Source organism: Athene noctua, chromosome 2, assembly GCF_965140245.1.
Source record: "Athene noctua chromosome 2, bAthNoc1.hap1.1, whole genome shotgun sequence".
Lineage (NCBI taxonomy): Eukaryota > Metazoa > Chordata > Aves > Strigiformes > Strigidae > Athene > Athene noctua.
The window spans coordinates 29,319,854-29,340,785 of NC_134038.1; the positions used below are offsets into that span (position 1 = coordinate 29,319,854).

General features: G+C 34.8%; 1 protein-coding gene across 1 annotated transcript in view; it reads left to right on the plus strand.

Moving 5' to 3' along the window:
• Window positions 1-20,932, plus strand: part of MMP16 (matrix metallopeptidase 16) — a 187,622-nt gene that overhangs the window by 102,132 nt on the left and 64,558 nt on the right. Inside the window, exon 4 of the mRNA XM_074898760.1 lies at window positions 6,547-6,851. Within this exon, the coding sequence (XP_074754861.1) occupies window positions 6,547-6,851 (305 nt within the window). The remainder of the gene's footprint in view (window positions 1-6,546; window positions 6,852-20,932) is intronic.

The following is a 20,932-nucleotide window of genomic DNA, read 5'->3' on the forward strand; positions in this document are numbered from 1 at the left end:
AGAAAGTGATTGTTTGATCCTTTTTATGAGCCAGAAGAGCATACAAGTGAAGAAGAACATCTAAAGTATATGAAAATTATATCCCCATTACAGAACAAACTACAAAGTTCTTAATAATATAGTCTTGATTCTTCCTTAATGTTTTAGACTATATCAGGTACGCAACATATCTGAACATTATACAGAGTCAGAGAAGAAATCTATGAAACCTATTAACGGATTTTTTTTTAAGGGGCTGTTTACAAAAACACTTATGAATCTCTGTCAAAATGACTCTCTCTCCTTAAGGACTAAAGAGATGGGGATACTATGATTCCTGGCACTAAACATTAGCTTTTTGTAGTAAGCATGGATGCTCAGTTAGATGCTAATTAAGGCTCTGTTAAACATTCTTTTGTTATTATAATTGCATGTTCTACCAGCTTTCCATCAGAAATAATATAAAAAATGCAATTCTACTTAACCTGATTATACACAGGAAAGTTTCCAGTATCTGTCTACCTGATATCTGCTAGAGCCATTAATGCTAGTTCAATTTTTAAGGATCTGAATAAAATAGAATCCTTCAGTTTCTGAGTGTTGATTTAAGTATATTTGTCCTTGAGTTAAAGCTTGGTGCTTTCGCAAAGACCAATTTAATAAAGATAATGCTTGCCCTTTTCTTCACTATGTTAGCAGTTTTATATACCCTAGCATTTCTAACCTCTGAACAGAAGGGGGGAGGACATGTAAAATACGCCTAATAAAAGGGGATTAAATTACTGTGGTGATTCTAAGATTTATGCAATGAAAAAAGTCTAGATAGCTATAATTGTGAGAGAGTATTACTATGTAACAATCAGTGAAGCCAATTAGTTCTCCCACAGTGTAATTAACAAAAAAATGTTCTTCACTATATGTAGTTTTGGTATCAGTCTTCTTTATGTAAAATTTTAATATTGAAGAATATCAGTTCTCATTTCTTTAGCACTTACCTACTTCATCAGTCCTGAAATAATTAAATATTTGAATATAAATATTCTATAATTGTAAATATTTATGTTGCATTTTACTAATTTTAAATTAGTTGTAAATTATGAATCATAGAATGTATTACCTATAAAAGCATTTATCTGTCAAGTATTTTGTTAATCTTGGTTTTGTATCTTGGAAAGCTAATTTTTGTCACTTTTCATCTTCTTTTAATGAATTATGGGGAGAATATTGTCGCTGAAAGCGAAGAAGCAGGATAATTATAAATTATTTCCAACATGGCAGCAGTAGGTTGACTTTCAGTGTGATCACAGAACAAGAAAATCAAAAGCAATAGTTCTGACTTGGGTTTAATCAACTGGAACAGGAGCTGTATGAACTGAGACCACATTTTACATGAGAAACATTCTTAGGTTATAGCTACAAAGTGTTAGAAAAGTGAGACTGGAAAGGAGTTGAAGCTAAGAAAACCCACATCAGTGAGAGATTAATGAAGCAACTTGATAGAAAGTATCTCTAGAGAAATGATGGTGCTAAATGAAATATACCTTTGACCAGAAGTAATCTATTAATTTCAATGAAAGTAACAGTGGGATAAAAAAAAAAAAAAAAAAAAAAAAAAAAAAGAGAGAGAGAGAGAAAAAATCTTCAGTTTAGGTTTGATATATAGCAATGACAATGAGAATACAGTTTCAAATAGTTATTCAAATTTAAGCTATGTTTCAATTCATTTTAATCTTTAGTGTTTCATATCAAATACAGATCTATAATTGGCTTACTTCAGACAGATTACTGACTTAATCTTTCTACCTACTCAGTTGAATTTCTTGGTCTTTTATCTTCCGTGTCCTTTCTTTCTCAAGAATGGGGTTTCCAGTTTGTGACTTTGCTCCAAGAAAATCTTGGAATGTTTGAGAGAAATGGCATTGTAGAAATATTTTCCCCATTTATATTTAATTGATATATCTATGTTATAAAAAAAAAAAAATCATCTTGCATCATTATAATTACCATTGCATAAATTATCACTAAAATTCTAAAAGCACTCATTAGTATCCAGTCTAATCAGAGCAACAGGGTAGTAAGATATTGTTAATCTTGTACTCTGGATTTAATGCACAAATGAGCATAGAACGAATTTAAAAACACTATTTATTATATGCAGTGGAGAATAGAAGTATCAAGGTCTACAGGCCATGAAGAAGTCTATCACTGAGTTATTACAACTCTTATGGAGGCCATTACTGCTAAGGTAAGCAGTAATAATAAGCTTTATGCATTTTGAGCTTTGTCTAGCCTTTGCTGAACTGCCTCTTGAGTCTAACTTGGGTCAGAAGAGTTGATTTTATATACAGAATTGAACCAATTTCCGTGAAAAATGTAACAAGCTGTTCTAATAACAGCTCAGGAATTAAAAAGGAAATAGTGAAATTTAATGGCAAATATGTGCTACTTAATGTACTGAATTTAAATTTCAGATGACTGATTTTTCATAGCCAAGTGAGGTATATCCTGACACCTTGCAAGGCTCCTGAAGCTGTTGCAGCCAAAAATGTACCACTGAAACATGGATAATTTTTGAAGATATTTTGGGGAAGGAGGTGGAGGGAAGGGTAAACCAAAAGCTTTTCCAAAATAAATAGGACTCAGAATTTCAATACAGTCTCCAAAACAAGACTCTTCAGACATCTGTAGAAATAGTAAAGCCATGTGAAAAGTGCATATCACTAGTGAAATCTTACTCTTCTTGTGCAAGACATGGATTTAAGAGCTATAATGCCTAAAGCAATTGTCAGGTTGACAGCCATATTTGTATCAAACAGCAATAATAACCACAAAATACTCAACTGATACATGGCTGTCGTTGTCTAAGAAAAACAGCTTTCAAAATTTATACAAAGCATTACTCATTTTACTAGTTTTTAAAAAATTACATCAAAGTAAATGTTTCATCTTATAGATCATCTTTTGCTCATTAAAATATTTTCCCTTTTGAAGGAATTGTATGTTCTTCAGCCTCTTTCACTGCTGATCTGGCCAAGGCCAGCACTGGGTCTTTCATTTGAACGCCTTTTCTGTGAAATGATCACTAGACTTGGAGGCCAGGAAAATAATACTTAGGAAATATTGTTTCCTTATTGTGATGGCCTTTGTCTTACTATGCTGCCACCTTGCAATAGGAGTGGTTCTGAGTTGACATGTCCTCTACTTATTTTTATTTGAGCTCCATTATCTGGACATGTGGAGTATAAGATATCCAGTTCCTCTTTTTGGGTTACCACTGACAGTTACTACTGTTTCAGATGACTGCTGGCTTTAAGATGTAGAGCCAAATGTAATAGGAAAAGGGTTCATATAAGAATTTTTTTGCTATTGCCATGATATGCCTAAACTGAAGACATTTAAGAGATGAGTCCTAGAATCTCTAGTAGTTGATACATTATATGGATTGATCTTACTGTACTTCCCCTTCAGAGGTTATATGATTGACACCATGAAAGAAATGTTAAATAACTTGGATTTCATACGTCCACACTGGTGAATCATTCTAAGCAAAGTTCCCAGCTAGACAACCTCATTATCTGTGTTACACACAGTATTGGAATTTGCCCTTTTGGGACTGAACAAGGCTTGTATTAAACACATTAAAATGGGACAATAATTTTCTGGAAATACTCTTATATTGGAATAACTACTGATTTATTTAATTTCTTTTAGAAGCTACATTTTTCAGTATAATCTCACTCTCTCCAGAAGGTTGTTTTGGAAGTCAGAAATCTGTCTTGTTTTAATAAAGAATGTATGCTTAGAAAAATTATTCTTCTTGACAATGAATCCTGAGATGTAGGATGCTATTTCAAAAGTAATTCAATAGCTAAATCCCCTGGAAAAGGTCTCCCATCATAGGTAATCACCCCTAGCTAATGTGTGTGAAACTAGCACAATGGGTCAATTTTTCATTTGTAATCAATGACTAAAACTTAATTCCGTGCACTGAAAAAGCAAGAAAATGTAAAGTGATAAGGTTTAAAACATGAGTCAAACCCTTTTAGACCAAGAAATAAATCAATTTCCACAAATACAAAGTTACAATCCATTTTTATCCACTTCCTCATATGTAAAAGTATAAAACATCCTTTTGCTCTATTTATATAATCCCAAAGTGTGATTTTGACCCATTACTAAGTCTCTTAAATACAAAACAATAAAAAAACCAAACTGTCTTCCAAATGAACTTTTCTTACATCAAAATATCAGTTTTTACTAGACATATTCTATTTCCTATGAAAGCTGTTGATTCACTTGCTGTATTCATTATACATAGCAAATAACAGAGGCTCTGATCCTTTAATGAGCTGCGCTTGAGAAAATTTATGTGCTTTAGAGAGCACACTGCAGGACTGACTATGAGAAAATTCATCAGCTTTGTAAGAGGTATTCTTAGGGTAGCAGCAGGTTAACTGTTGTTAAGTTTTAGTAGTGGCAGTGTAAGTGTACCTTTGTGAGGTGTTTTGATTTAGTGCCACATGAAACTCTGGTTGTCATTTTCAAGGGACAGAGGACGAATCGTTTGCAAACATGCTAACTAATGCATCTCAAAAAAGTAATTCACAGCAGAGAGAGTTTTCAGAGAGGGATTCTGCAGGGACTACTATTTGATCCAGTGCATCCAATATTTTTTTTAATCACCTGAAAATCAACATACAACTGATCATAAAATAAGGGCATCATGCAAAGCAATTTGAATCACATATTTGCAACATATAGAGTAAGAATATGACTACACATCAGAGGACTGTTTCTCTCTGACAAGATGATCAGTACAGTAGTACTTTGTAGTTCTGACAGAGTCAGTGTTAACTGAACATTGTAAAATTGGAGTTCAATAAAAATCACAGAAAATATTTAATAAACTGGAGAACATGTCTTATAATAAGAGATGTAAAGAGTTCAAACTTTTAATTTCAAAGAGACAACAAAAAGGTAATGATTTTGCAGTGCAAATATGTCTTTTAAATATCTTTTTTTTAGGAGGAAAAAATGTTCTTAAAGCTCATGTATGTGAAAAAGAAAGGCAGAACAAGAACCAATGTTAGAAGCCAGACAAGAGAATAGTCACAAGTATGCAATAACTGGTTAAATCATCTTTGGAACAAAAGATCAAGGGGATCAGTGGATTCTTTACAGCATGCTATCTTCTAATCTGTCTTGATACCTCTTTGGAACATACATGCTAGCTAAAAAGAAATAATGTTTTGGTTAGACTAGCATTATTGGACTCAATACAAGAATATTTTGAGTGGAAGTCAAAATAGGTAACTATATTTTCTACATGAACCTATGAACAAAACAGTATATATGTAGACATCAAATCTATAAAATTAGACTTGAAGGATTTCTTTCCATTTATATAAGCTTACAATATAATCAAACACATTTAATGCACCAATCAAATCAACCACTCCAGGTTTATTCATGAAAAAAAATTTGTTATCCATTAACACGCCAGGCTGTGTAAACTTACATAAATCTTATATATACTCTAGAACTGTGTAATTTCCAGAATTTATGCTGGACATTCAGTCAAGCACGTGTCAAATTAACAAAGAACATTTTATTGAAGCAGTTTCGAACAGACACAAACTTAACAGTTTTTGATGGCCATAAGAATTGGGTAAAAATGATGGAGGAAATTGAATCGCTCTGAAATTAAGTAGTGCCATTATTTTCTTGAAATCACTGATAAAAAAAAATAATATTTATTTAAAGATTTTTAAATCTTTTTAAAGATTATTCCACTATAATTTGCTAGTAACTGTGACTGAGCTCAACTGTAATTCTGATGGCTTTTTTTGCCTTTCTCTTACTTGTGTCATTTGAAGTAGTGAAGATTGAAATTTCTGTTTAAATATATATTTCTGAATTAGCACATAATTGTCTTCTATAAAATTATTTCTCTGACGAATTCTACAGTTTTATGCAAGATTTATAGAAGTAATCAGATCATAAAAGGACATCTTAGCCTGTATTGAAATAAAAAGGCTTTGTTTGTGATAAGGAATTATCTGTCCAGTTACAAATGCAACAAGAACTGTTTTTAAGGCTTTGTGATACTCGTTGGTTGTCACAGTATGGAGCTCTGCTATTGTTAATGGGCTCACTAAGAAGTTAAAATTTCATTTAACTGGAAACATTTTTCTTTTGATCAGAAATTACATCCCGTTCCTTAGCTGTGATGGATTCTAATTGTGGTCCAGGAAGTAAACAGTCAGAGGTTGATTAATCTGGTTATCCTACTGTTAAGATTTTTTCATTTTAAAACGTTTTTAATCTTCTAAAAATGAGGTTTTTTGGACTGCTGAGAGTAACCTAGCTGACATATAATAAGCTCTAGCATAAAGGGCTACACAGGTTGACACCAGCTTGTTTAAAAATACTCTTCTTAAAGGATATAATGCCAGACTAGCGTGTTTTATTAAAAGCACAGTGCTTTTAATAATTAGGGGAAAATTGAGGTAAAAAGTGTCACTTATCACTCTCAAATTTAATCTAACATTTCTCTGTTTCTTTCAGCATAAAGAACGTCACTCCAAAAGTAGGTGATGCTGAAACTCGTAAAGCCATTCGCCGTGCCTTCGATGTGTGGCAGAATGTAACTCCTCTAACATTTGAAGAAGTTCCTTATATTGAATTAGAAAATGGCAAGAGGGACGTGGATATTACAATCATTTTTGCATCAGGTTTTCATGGAGACAGTTCTCCCTTTGATGGGGAGGGAGGATTTTTGGCTCATGCATATTTCCCTGGGCCAGGAATTGGGGGAGACACTCATTTTGACTCAGATGAGCCATGGACTTTGGGAAATCCCAATCATGATGGTAAGAGAAGATTTCAGTTTAAACAAAATAAACAAATGGTATGAATTTTCAGCTAACAAAACTATTTCCATGCTTCTCTGTCCCTAAAGTCATATAGCTTTGTTTCCTAAGTTCACATTAGTTTAGAAATATGTTCAGTTGATTGGTCTATTAGAATCTGAGGCAGAAAACTTTCTGTCTAAATGTAAGTTGCAATATGAAAACCTGTTTCTCTTGAAAAACATTCAATTTTTGCTAGGAACCTTTGTTTTCATTCAAACATTGTACTGTTGAATGTTTACATAAGCTACTTTCATTTTGAAATTGTTTGCAATGTATAGATCTTACTTAGGTTTAGGGAAAATGTGGAATGTTTTTTAGTAGTGATGTAAGAGAGGTTAAGAACGATTGAGACTACCTACCAATACAGTGAATACCAGTGTACATGAAACCTTGTGTTCTCCAGTTTTTCTTTATGGTAATACAGTGGCAGCAGTTAAAGTAATCTCTTACAGAAAGATGCCATTCCAAGAACAGAGTGTTTCACAATAACTTTTGAACTCTTTCTGCAATTGTTAATTCCAACAATAATTTTCTTAAGTTGTATGTTCCCCATAGTCAAATAAGTGACTGCATAGTGCAGTTGACATACCTAAAATTTACCAAATCAAGATTAAAAGTACTCTTTAAAGCTACTCTTCACAGAACTCTAATCTGACCCCTGCCGAGCTCTAAATTAATGTGACTAAATTACTGTCATTATGTAGGGAACCTAATTTAAGCTAGCCTTTGCATCTCCTCAAAACATATCAAAGAAGAGTTTTGTGTAGATATATTCTGTGTCTGATGCTTTGACGCTTTCACAGGTTTGGTTCCAAGCAGCCTCTGTTGTCCTAGTAGATCTCTCTAAACCAGTTACATAGAGTTTGAGAGAGTCTCTTCAGGAAACAGTGATGTACAAAGGAGGACACACTGATGCACAAAGAGGATGTTTCTAGCATATAAAAGATGACAAAAAGTGCAGAACTGTTGTATTTCAATGTTATGCTGAACTTCGAACAATGAGAAGCTTTATCTTATTCCTTTCCTTCCCTTTCTCACCTGAGATCTTCCAAGTAAAATTCAGAACTTTTTATGTATCCTGGAGTTTGCAACAAAGCTTTGAATTCATATTTCAGGAGTATAAATACAGTATTGTGACTGTTCTAATGGTGCAATACTTCTGTTGTGCCAGGGTCAGTGAAGGAAGAGAGGTGTGCTGCACTGTGAAAGCCCATACTAGTAGAATGAGTTCAAGTAGCTTATTTCTTGTGGACCAATCTCTAGGTTCTGACTGGAGCAATATCTCTGTATTGCACTGCTCATATTTGCCCTCTTCACAAGTTTAGCTCAAAGAAACAACAGTGGGAATCTTCTGTTTGTGCAGTTCAGGTATATAGCCAGTCACAGCACTGTGAGGCTAAATTAAGGTGTTTTTATAGGCCTCAGTTGGATGCCAACACTGAACTTAATGTTCTGTGGTTTTAGAGCTATTACTTCAGGCACTCAGGAAAATCTACGGGCATGTGTATGTTGAAGTCAAGGTGTCAATTTAAAATGCAATAACTCTTTTGGAGCAGTTCCACACAGGGATACTTTTAGTCTGTATGAAAGCGTGCAAACTTCTGACTATGTCCTTCTCCTTTAACATAAATAATTTTCAGAGTGAAAAGGGCACTCACCTTTATATGCCTTTTTGTGGTTGAGTTTTGTAAGGCATTTTTCAAAAGCTATTTCTTGTATTAATGAATTTTAAGATATTTTGAAGAAAAAAAAGCAAGTGAAAGTAAAATGATACTATCACTAAAAATATGCTTTTATGTTTCTTAGAACATTGAACTTTTATAATAAAAAAGTTTTGCTATTGTCCCAGTTTAATGAAGGTTTAATAGGTATCACTGGAACTTTAGTCTGCAAATTTAATAAATTATGTACTTTGGTGTGCTCATATACACCTTTTTGAGGGAGACATATTCTTAGAATGGAATAGTCAAGGTAGAAAACCCAGGATATTTTATGACTGGAAGATTTGTGCAAAATACATGACAATTAGAATAAATATTTTACGAATCCAAGTTTTTTTAGAATTTTGGCAAGTCTTAGTTTCATTTTTGAGATGGTATGAACCATGGATCTTAGGTCATAGCTATTGTCCAAATAAAAGCCTTATGTCACTGTAACTGTAGAAATAGCAATGTATGTGCAGTTGCTCTGTATATGCAGAGTGCTTATTTGTCTGACTGGTGACTTCCAGTCATCAGGGAGCAAGTTCTGCTGATGAGTAGCTTATGTCTAGGAATCCTGAAGGAGCACCCAGATTTTTTTTTTTTTTGTGACTGGAATACATTTCTGGGTGGAAAAAGAAGACAAGCATGCCATTTGGGATTGACAGCAAGAAAAGACTTACAGCTCTCTTAGGCTCTCTATCATCTTGAGCTCAGTCTCAGAGCACTGAAAAGCAGAAGGTTGAAAAATATATTTATGATCTTAGCTATGAGTCATTTTTCCCAGGTGAGTGTCATTTTTTTTAAGGTTCATTGCTCCAGTAGTCCAATAGTCATCTTCATGTAGTGTTATGTGAAATCCAATAGAAGAGGAAGAAGATTTGGTGATTTATTTTTATTTTTAAATTAACTCTCACCTTAAAGGGCTGATTTTCTCTGATTCCTATTCTTTTATCCCAGAGTGACTTCAAAACATGGACCAACTTGGTTATTTAGCAGCAAAAATGCAAAATAAGAACCTCTTGAAAAGTACTAGCCTCATTCTCCCCCTTTTACTGTTCTAATGAAAATAATTTGCATACTGTCTACCTCAGAAAAGGCAAGCAACTTCTTGAAATGCTTTCATAAACTGTTGTCCTTTTAAAAATAATTTTCATTCCAAATAAGGAATCATATTCAGTATTCTGAGTATAGGTAATTCCTCACGTAATTTATCTCGACTAGTTAATTGCAGTGTCTTCATATTTTAGGTTTGGGTTTCTTATCATGTTTGCTTGATTTTCTTGTGTTTTGCTTGGTTTTAATAATGTTGTGGTCTGAGAGGACAATTCCAATAGAAATACATCATCTGCACAGTGCAGTGCTGCTTTCCTTTGTTCTCACTCCAGTGGTATGTTTTTGTGGATCGCAGACCTATCTTATCAATCCCGTTCTGGGGAAGACATCTGTGCTTTGAGTCCTCCCTCATTCTGAAGAATGAAGAAGGCTCTTGTAGGAGTAAAGACTAATGGGTCCATTGCTCAGGAAGAAACCTCCTGTCATTAAATTTAACACTTACAGGCTCTCTAAAATGATGTATTTCTTTGCTTTCTTAATACTCTGTAAGCCAAGTACAGCTGGTACCTTAGCTCCAGCTAAGCTGTAGAGGTCTTTTCTCAAAATTTCCTTCTGTAGTGGTGCAGGTGATGACAGAAGTATTGGCCAGATAGAAGGACAAGAATCTTGCCATCACAGGGGAGCAATGGAAACAAGGACAGAATTTCATTTACTAGGGAAGGAGGGGTATACTGCAGGATAAAAGGTGTTTGAGGGTTTTTTGCAAGGTATGGAAATGGTAGTCTTCCAGTACTTTGGACAAAGTGTTTGTATGCATTGGACTGGAGCCTTCCTCCAGTCAGCTTTCATGTTCCACTTGTTCTTTTAGGGCATCTACTTTTCAAGCTGTACTGTGAGTATAGACCTTTTCACCTAGAGTAGACCCCATTTCCTTTATGGTCTGCCTATCCAAGTTTCAGTGTGAGATGACAGCCTTATGTTTGTAGATTATTTGGGACAGGATGGTTTCTTTATGCATTTTATGAAGTACCTTGTGCTCCTAGGTAGCCTCAGTTATAACTTGGATCATTCGGGTAACACTTGGCAGCTATGGTACAAGAAGAGGATGGAGAAAACAAACATTAAAGGTGAAACACTGCTCAGGTATAACAAATGAGAAAGTATAGGGATATTACATGAAAATATTTCACAGAGTGTACGCTGAAAGATGTAAAAAGAGACAAAATATAAACAGGAGATGAAAATCAAGTTACATAAGTATCTATTTGAAGAATCAGCACTTAAGAACTTTAAATCCTTATTTTCTTTTAAACAAGTACTGGAAAGAGAAAAAAGTGGAGAAAACAAAAAGGGAAAGGAAGAAATATTAATATATCAGTCTTGAGGCTAGGCAGAGATTTTATTGTTCCCATTACTCCAATCCATTTGGGTGATATATATCACCTCATTTTTTGAATGAAAAAATTATGGACAATGAATAATGTATCTAAATCCAGAAAAGACAATGGCTTCTTGTTAAGAGTGCATATTTTTTTGAGAGATAGTGTTGTCAAAATTCTACTTATATTATCCATATTTTGTTCTAACTTTGAGGAACAGTCTTTTGAAAGCTGTTAATAATGTCTGCTGAACACAGATGTTTACTACTGAGAAAATGGAAAGTGTATTTCTACAATGACACAATCAAGAAAAGCACTTACCTTGCAAGTCTGCCTTGTTAATAGCATATAGTAATAAAAACATAAAAAAATTCAGTAGGTCAGTTTTCCTATGTGTACTTCAGAAAATGAAAATTAGAAAGAAGTAAAAATATATATTATATACAGTAGTTACTAGATTTTATTTCATTGCCTCATTCCTGTGACTGAAGGTTGCCTATGATCCCATAACCGAACTTTGAGAAGGAGAGGAGGCAATATTTGATCTAAGAGCTGCTAAATGCAGTCTGCACAGTGGGGGCTGCTTCTAAAGTGATGAAGTAGATATATGTCCGTTATTATAGGATCATTAGCTGCTGTATTTTGGAGGGGAAGTGTTATCTTCTTGTTTTATTTTTTGTTTGTTTGGCTTGGGTTTTTTTGAGGAATCCCTTATAAAGCCTTGGAGAAGACAAGAACTATTCTCACTATAGTTTGTAGTTTTCTCAATAATTTAAAAGCAGATGGTTTCAAAAGCTAAATGAATCTCAGATCCTTCACCATTTTTGAAGTAACACCCAAGAGAGGGACAGATGAAGAGTCTGAAATCAGTTTTCTGAACAGTGACTTCAGAGAAGGCTGCCTCATCTTTAGAAACGTTGACTTGTATCTTGACTAGTTCTGTTGGCAAACCCCAAGGGCCATTTTATGGATCAAGCCTGCATAACATTCTGATACTCCCTGGCAACCCCAAGCCATCAAAGCCAGGTTTTTGGATGATGGTGGCAGGGAAAGAAAAGGCTGTGATGAATTTTGCAGTTAGTACTCACTGCTACCTGTGTGTTGAATGAAACACAGACTTCCCATCACTTGGGAATAATGACTGAGATGTGTCTGTTCTTCACTTTTGCCTTACATATTTTCCACCAATCTCTTTTCCCTGGAATTATCGCATGATTTATTATAAACATAATTCCTATGAAATATAAGAAAGCTCTCAGATGGAATCCTAAAAAATTATGGCAGAGAGAGCAGAAAGAAAGGCATTCAGAGAAGGGTCCATCATGGATGAAGATATATACACTATGTTCTAATAGAGAGCAAAATCCATTACTAAAACATATCACCATATACTTTATGGATTCTTAATTTATATATTTCCTTTCTTCACCTGAGAGTGTATGAAAACATTTTTGCTATTCCTCAGAAGATAAACATCTCTAACTTAAGGCATAAACTCTTGCCTCTATTTCAAAAATTGCACTGATTTATCACAATTGATTTCACATTTGTCTAGCTACATGCACTTAAATTAGTTTAAACCTTGTTTAAAGCAGTTATTTTTTCTGGGAAATTACTAAATGCATCTAAGCCTCTTTAAGAGAGTTTTAAACCAGTTTGAATGGAGAGTGCACTACTTTTAACTAGATTAATTTAAGACTGACCTACTTACACAAGTGTAGCTTTTTAAAATATAGCAAGATTTAGAAGTAGCTCTTGGGGATAACAAGGATTTCTTGAGATGTTAGATTTCAAGCACATTAGACATGATGCTTAATGTAGCAATTACTGCCTAAAATCTGACCATAAAACTTTGTCTTCCAGTGGCAGAAAATACTTGGCAAAAACTACATTTAAGTTCTCCTTAGATAAACATAGTAGATCGGTAATGGTAGTTTGATACTCTTATCTTCATATTCATGTCTGCAAGAGAAATAGAAATCAAAGTAAAATGCATGATTTTTCTTACCTCTGTAGCAAATTTACCAAGGCAGCTGCTGTACCATACTGAAATTCTGCAGAGAACAGTTCTTCCATCAAAGAATATACAACAAATAATAACAAGGGAAAGCCCATTACAAAATTACGAGATATTTTTGGTGTACAGTTACATTTAAATGTAAGGAGCATATTACCACTTACATTAATGTGGAATATTTGTAACTTGTATATATATGAAGCTGTGTTTTCAGGAAAACAAAGCCAAGAAATCAGTAAATTTTTGTTAACTTTCCAGCATTCAAAAAAATTAGTCAAGTTTTGCAGTCAATAAAAAGAAAAAAAACCAAACCTTCGACTTTGTACCATGCTGTTTGTAGATTGTCAAGTAAACGCTTCTTGGACCTGATGCAAATACAATATCTAGTGTAATGTACTTGGGCTCTAGTTAGTACATAGATTCTGCTCTGGGCACTGTGTTGTCAGCCAAGATAAATTTATGAAAATCCTGATCTCTGAACTGCATATATCAACTTGTAGTAAATTTCTTTTGGCTGCCAGTGTGGTTGACACAGCGCGGGAGATATATGCTGCTGGAAATATGAACCGGTGGAGTTGTGAAAACTAAGTCTCCTAAGGGAGCTGTGTCTCAAACCATGCTCATGTCATACGCTATGGTTAGATATAAAGAAAGCCAAACATTTCAGATTAAAGGAAGGTCTGTATTACGATATTACCAATACTAATTTCATAAAGCATAGTGTTCTTAATTGATTATATATATTTTTAATAAGCTCTTACCAATATCAAATTTGATCTACAACCAAGCAGTGTGACATTGCACTTGTCACATGTTTGTTTTCCAGTTCTATACTAGGATAAATATGTAAAAGATTAATATCTTCTTTGAATTTGTATTGTATTATACTTGCGTATATACTTTTAAAGACAGAATTGCCAACATGGGTTCAGATCAAAGGTTATCCTACAAAATATCCTATCTCCAGTTATGGCTATTAACAGATACCTAGGGAAGAGAATAAGAGCAGGGCAAACATATGGCAACAAAACCCCAGCATATTCCCTCTTAGCTTCCAGCAATCTGTGGCTCATTGAATTTCTGAGCCATAGGCCATATTTTTGTGTTTAATAGCCTTTGAGGGATTTCCTTTCATGAATTGGTGTAATCTCTTTTTGAACTCATGTAAGCATTTGGTGTCCACAATATCCTGTGGCAGGCAATGTGTTCTATAGTTTAAACAGATGTGAAAAAATACATATGTCTGAATTTTGAACCTGCCAATGATAAATTCAGTTTAGGTAGACTGATATATTATGAGGAAGTAATTTCCTAATAATTTTATCTATGCCATTCATAATTTCATAGACTTCTGTCACATCTTATTTCCAGGATAAAGACACCCAGCCTGTTGAGTTACAGCTTTGTTTATATGTAGTTGTAAGGCTAAGGAAGCATAACTTCTATTTTAAACTGAATCTATTTGAGTGCAAAATGCACTCAAATTAGCAATATTATAAAAGATGGCAAAACCCAACTATTACATTTATAACATTGCACAATGATGAAGATGCCAAGATAATATTTAAAAAGACTTTGCAAATTGCAGACAAATGGAGTAATGATTGATTCTTTTATTTCACTATTCTCCCTGAAATCCAGTTTAATTCAGGATTCAGCTAACACAGATAATACTTTCTATTGCTAAACCTCAAGGTTTCAGGTATTTAAAAAACCAAACCTGTCTTTCCCCATCAGTAAGTGCATGTTGTGCTGATAGAATTTATTAGGGTAATCTGTCCTTAAACTTCCCAAACCTTCTATGGATTATATTTGTTTAGTGTGCATATGCCCACCTGTTCCATATCCAGTCACCCCAAGATCTTAACATAAAATGGTAACTCTGAAACATTCATTGTCTGCTGCATGAAATGTGTCCTTGAAAGTATAGAATAGGATTCAAAGCTGCACTTGAGAATAGAAAGATCCCTTTCAGTTATTGAAGAGATGGAAAATGATTGAAAAATAAACCATTAATGGCCCTTGCTGGCTTGTCAGGACTCAGTCATCACACAGGGCTATACAGATAGGCGAAGAGGATCTTTTTGCTAGACCCCATTTGCTGACTGGAAGTCAGATGTTGGAAAATATTAACTGCTGGCAAGGTAATGACCTCTTTTTATTGTTTTTGGGGAGGTTTCTTTTCTTTCATGGAGTGCCCTTTCTGCTTTGAGAAAAGCACTTCATTTGCATGTCACTAAAAAGGAAATCTGTTAAACACTGGCAGTCAGTGAAAGTAGTCTTGTGGATGAATCCAGCCCCATGTTGTAGATGTATGTGTAGCTGGCTGCTTCTAATTACATCCCAGAGGCTATCAGTGTGCAATGTCATGCTCTCAGCTTCCTTCTTGGCCCAAAATTGCCAAGTGCACTATTATAAAAACTGAGAGAGAGGATGAGCAATATGTCAAGAAAATGGACTTTGTGATATTCTTAATTGAAACAATGGAAATGTAGACTGTTATGCACATCTTACATTATGCTTTTGTTGTCTATAGAAGTAAGATGATATTTACATTGTGGCTTAATTGCCAAACAGAGATGGTCGTGATGCAGGTTGTAAACCAAAAAAGGCAACGTGAACTGCTAAATTGCATACTGCTTCCATCATGGTGTAGGTAAACACAGATCATTGCGAGCATGTTGGAGTAATTAGGGAAGTTGCAAACAGTTATCCATTCAAACTGCAACTGAAGGTTATTTCCCACATACCGGGGCCAGTAGAACAAACTGCTTGCATTTGCCATCTGCTTCAGTTTGCAATCAGCCAGCCTATCTTAAACTCCTAATGAAAAGTGTTAAAAAATGAATCTGGCTGACTTTGCATGGACATAAATGAGGAAAGTTCACATTGTCTGTTACATCAACTTTACTGCCAAGGAAACATCTAGCTGAAAGGCAGAATGGATCCTTGCAGACAATTTTGGCAACCACTGAACCTACATTCACAGGAAAAGAACTGCTTTTTTTTTTTTTTTTTTTTTTTCAAAGATGTCTTTGTCTCAAACAACTGTTTATACAATGAAGACAAGTTTATCTTCCCAAACTGGATTCATTTGATCGGACACTTGTATTAGTATATTAAGGGTACTGAGTTAATATGGGGAAATTCCGTTGAAAAATGTTTGTTAAAATTATTATGTTGAAACTAATAATGTTGGGGGGTTCTTTTATTTTTTTTTCTCTTTTTTTTTTTTTTTTTTCCCTGCAATATGCTAGAAAAGAGCATTAGAAAGGCCTTTTTATTCAGGCAAACAGATGTATTTTGTATGAGTGCATACATAAAATGTGGGCCAGCCCCTTCAAGATTATTTTTATGACCCTACAACCCCTCACACATGGTTACTGTGTGGGAATGACAAGGGAAAAAAAACACCAACACCTCACACACAACAAAAAAATAAATTTAGCTCCTATCTTAACCTTTCCTCCTCTTAGAAAGAAGCTTAGCAGATTTTGAGTCCTGAATCTGAGAGCGCTTCATATAAATCTTGTACATGACAGAAGGTTATAGACAAGGGAGAAAAAAAAGGAAATAATTTAACATATTACAGTGGGTTTTTGTAATTCCCTATGCATCTTTTTATAAGTGTTCTCCATCAGGCAATGTTTCTTTAAAATGCATGATATAAAAATAATACAAATAAAGCTAATGCTAATAATAAACTACCTTATGACCTATGAGATTTCACACCAGAGGCTGAATTTCAGGTTCTTAGAAGATTATTTGCTATGGAGAGCTGGTGAAAAGCCATACTCTCAAACATGTTGGGTTAAAAAAAGATAAAATCACCTTCATTATTGCAAATAAGTTGAAATCCTTTCACAACTGAAAAATCACCTAATGAATTAATGGCTTGTGAATATTTTTTTTTTCTTTTCAGTCTAATCTGCTAGTAGAAATAATTTAGGAAAGGGAACTATTTATGATCCTCAAATTGTCCCTTTAAACAAAAAGTGGAATTTCTGTCATTTAAAACAGGCACCAGGCTTAGCATTCCAACTCTCACGTGATCCAGAGATCTTCAAGTCTCTGTTTGCTGCTAGGACCACTTCATGGAGACTTTTTCACCAAGACAGATGCTTTAGGAAATCTGACTTTTCCCAAAAATGTTCTATAGAATATTATTACTGCCCTGTCCTCTCTTTCCGCCTGCCTTTTCAGGGTCAAACAGAATCTGAAAAATCATGTTGACAGTTACTATGGGTGTTGTCATGGTTTCCTGAGAGAATGAGGCAAGAATTTTACAGTAATTACGTATTTGTTTATCTATTAGGCAGACATTTAAGGGATTGTTGTTGCAAAAGTAGAATAACGTAAAATAACCCTAAAATATAAGGTAATACTACATATGACTTTTTTTTTTTTTTTAAGAACAGTATATGACTAACTAATGAAAGATTTTCTACAATATCTGTGTTCTCAAGTCTAGAGAATAATTTGTGCTGTATCCTGACAATTCTTCACTTCAGAATGCTCAAACCATATGTTCTTGAGGCCAAAATGTTTTTAATCTATATTTAGACTCCTTCCTAAGTGGCTTGGGTTTCAAAAAGTGCTGAGCACCCAATATCTGGAAACATCTACAGCTAAAATATATCAGGTTTGGAAAAAAAGATGAAAACAGAAAAATCAAAAAGAGCCAGCTAAATTAAAAGAACAATATTGTTTTGTGCAAAATATTTTGTTGCAGTGGACAGGTTTAAGTCTCTAGTTCAAGTCAATGACGAATGCTTACTGATTTTGTACATATATCACTTAAGTCCATATCCTGTACTTTTATAATTAATGTTTTGCCACTGACTTAAATGAAAAGACCTAAGTCAGAAGCCAGAAGACTTGTGAGGGTGGAATTAATCTGACCATATGTTGATGTTTATATCTGAGTTAATCTCACAGAGTCCCTTTAGAGTTAGAGGAGAGATATATTGCCTTCCTGGGTAAGACTTCTCTCATCCAGAAGTAGGTGTCTAAAATAAACTAGATGAATCATGTCTTGAAATACCTGTTTCTAATAACTGGTTGTGAAGGGTGCAGGTATAGACATTAGTGTTACAGTTTTCAGTAGCTAGATGACTTCCACCAGTGATGTTAAATCACATGCAATTTCAGATTAGAGAACTGCAGTGATAAGTACTTCCAAATAACAGCACCCAACTGGAGTCCAAAGAAATCTGCCTCAGGAGCAGAGATAGATGCCTGTTTTAAAAACAGTTCAGTATTACATTCAGAAAAGGTAATTACTGGTGTAGGCTACCCCCTGTCCCTCTTGGCATGACAGAAGAAATGCTCTCCTATTGGTCTAAATATGGTAATTCACAAATGGATTGCACCACTCAAATGTTGAATGCATAGTTGGTAATATGGCAATGTGTAAACATACTTTTAGTTTCCCTTTTCTAAGAATCATACATGTCTCCTTTCTTATGATGCAGTTTAGGAACTGATACAATGTAAATATGAGGAAATGTGATTATCACTGAGTATTCAGAAAACTGAAGACATGGTTGTGACATGGGATTAGCGTTGCTAGATGTACTCCAGGTAGAAGTGATAGCAGAAGCAGTAAAAATAATAGGGCCTAAGCTTCAGGAAGAATTAGCAAATACAGTATATACCAACAGTCAGTCCTTAGCTAGTTTGTGTTTTTAATGATCACTTGTGTTACTGGCAGGGCTGGCCATGGTGGCTGGCAGAGGTGGAGAGATAATGGTCCCTGACCTGCCCAAGTGTGGGATGTGGCAAAGCAGCTGTGTGAGCAGTGTTCCCCCCAGAGACACCACACTCAAGCTCCCTGCTTTCCAGTGGGAAGCTCTGGTCTGAGAGCCGTGAGATATGGCACCTCTGGCATTGTCCCTTCTCCCTGCCTTTGCCAGCCTCTGTCTCCCCAGGCTGGGGTCCTGCTGAGCTCCTAACTCACAGAAGAGAAAGTGTGCTGGGACTGACCTCTGCCCTGTTTAACATTCCCAGTGTCCAAGGTCTCCTGCACTTTGGCAGGGGAAGCTAACTCCTGCCTTCATCTTTCTGTCTAAGCATCCTCTTTGTAGGCTTTCATCTGCCAGGAGGCCCAGGAGAACGGTTTGACTGCTTAACCATCTTAGTGTCTCCAGCATCCTTTGCCCTGCCCTCTGCAATCTTTCATCCTGGAGGCTGCCCCTCCATGGCAGCTGCTGAGGCATCTCCATGCCGACAAGTGCTAAGAGTTGCTAGTGCCAAACTGACAGTATTCTCTGAGTTCTAGAGAGACTTACAGGAGTTCCTCTAGCTAGAGTGAAACAAACAGCTATATGGATATACCCACTAGTAGCAGCAGATTATGCAGTAGATCAGAGCATTTCATACGAGTAAATTTTAACACAGTAAAACCAAAGTAGCAGATTTGTCTTTCTGTCACTTTCTCTGTATATATGATCCCCAGTTTAAAGTTGACTCAATTTAGAATATGGATCAGATCTCCCTTTGAAGTCTGCAGACTTTTTAGAAAACATATCTGCTTTTCAGATCAGAGAACTTTTAATGTGGGTTTTTTTGTTTTTTTTTTTCTTCTCCTAATCACTTTGCCAATTAGGATTCAAAATTCCCACTTCTTTTATCACCAGTCAAAGGAGAAAAAAAAAAAAAAAAAAAAAAGACAATTCTCTCTTGTCATTTTTTTATTAATAGGAATTAAACAAGCAAAATAACAGTGAAGGAAGAACTCTATATAAAATTCCCAAATATATATACAGCATTTTGTCACATTCTCTTTAAAAAATCTTGTAGTCATATGTATGTGTTAAGTAGATACAATGATAGGGTAAGAATAATAACCTGGTTTTGATGGCTTTAATGTGAGTTAAGTTAGAGGATAACATAATTACTCGCAGTAGGTTAACTGACACATGGTAAAAAATTATCTCAGCAGAGAGCCAACACAAGATTTACAGATAAATTCTATGTACCTTCTACTGTGGGGATTTCAGTGATCTGTAGGACCCTTTCAAATTTCTGCTCCATGGCAAGTTACAGCTATTGTGAATATTGGTAGTTTGACTTAGACCTTCCTCCTAGTAATTACACATATTTCTTTATAGTAGGGCACAGAGGACATAAGGGGAAATGAAGAAAGAAAAAAAAAATCATCCCTTCAAAACAAAAGAAGCCACAGTGTTAACATGACAGCATTTTAGCTGAGTGGCTTAGAGACAAAACTTACATTTAGTTTTATCAAAGGCAAGGATTTAATTTTAGTATGGACTCATGCACAGTTAAGGTCCTTTACATTTATTCTCACCTAGACTGGAACCTACTCAGGAGTGGTAGAAAGGTGTCCATTCCCTTCACATGCATGATTCTCAGGGGCCATGGGGGATAGCTGAGAATGGTGTGATATATGTTCTTTTCATGCCCGTATCCAGATCTTCAATCCCAGTATGTGTTCATTCTCACAGCCTTCAGAAAGGAGTTTGAAATACTTCTCCAGCTTATTGTTACCACAGCAACAATTAAAAACAGAAACAAAGAGAAGATAGGAAAGAGTATAAATAGATAAGGCTATACAGTATTTGCAGCATTTGTAATCACATTGAGACTACTAGAAAAATAGTGTAAATGTTATTTAACGACCTGGTCATTTGTAATGTTAGGAGAATGACCATTGTATTTTCAAAAATTTTTACTGTTGTGAGCTTGCTGAAATAAATTAATTTATGAACATGTTTTCTACAAAGTGTAAAATTACGTTATAATTTTATTTACATAAAACAGCTATTATCTAAAGATGACCATGAAAACACCCAAAATTTTTTGAGTCTGTTAGTTGATAGGACTTTATTACTAATAGAATGAAAATGCCATTTGAGAATAGTA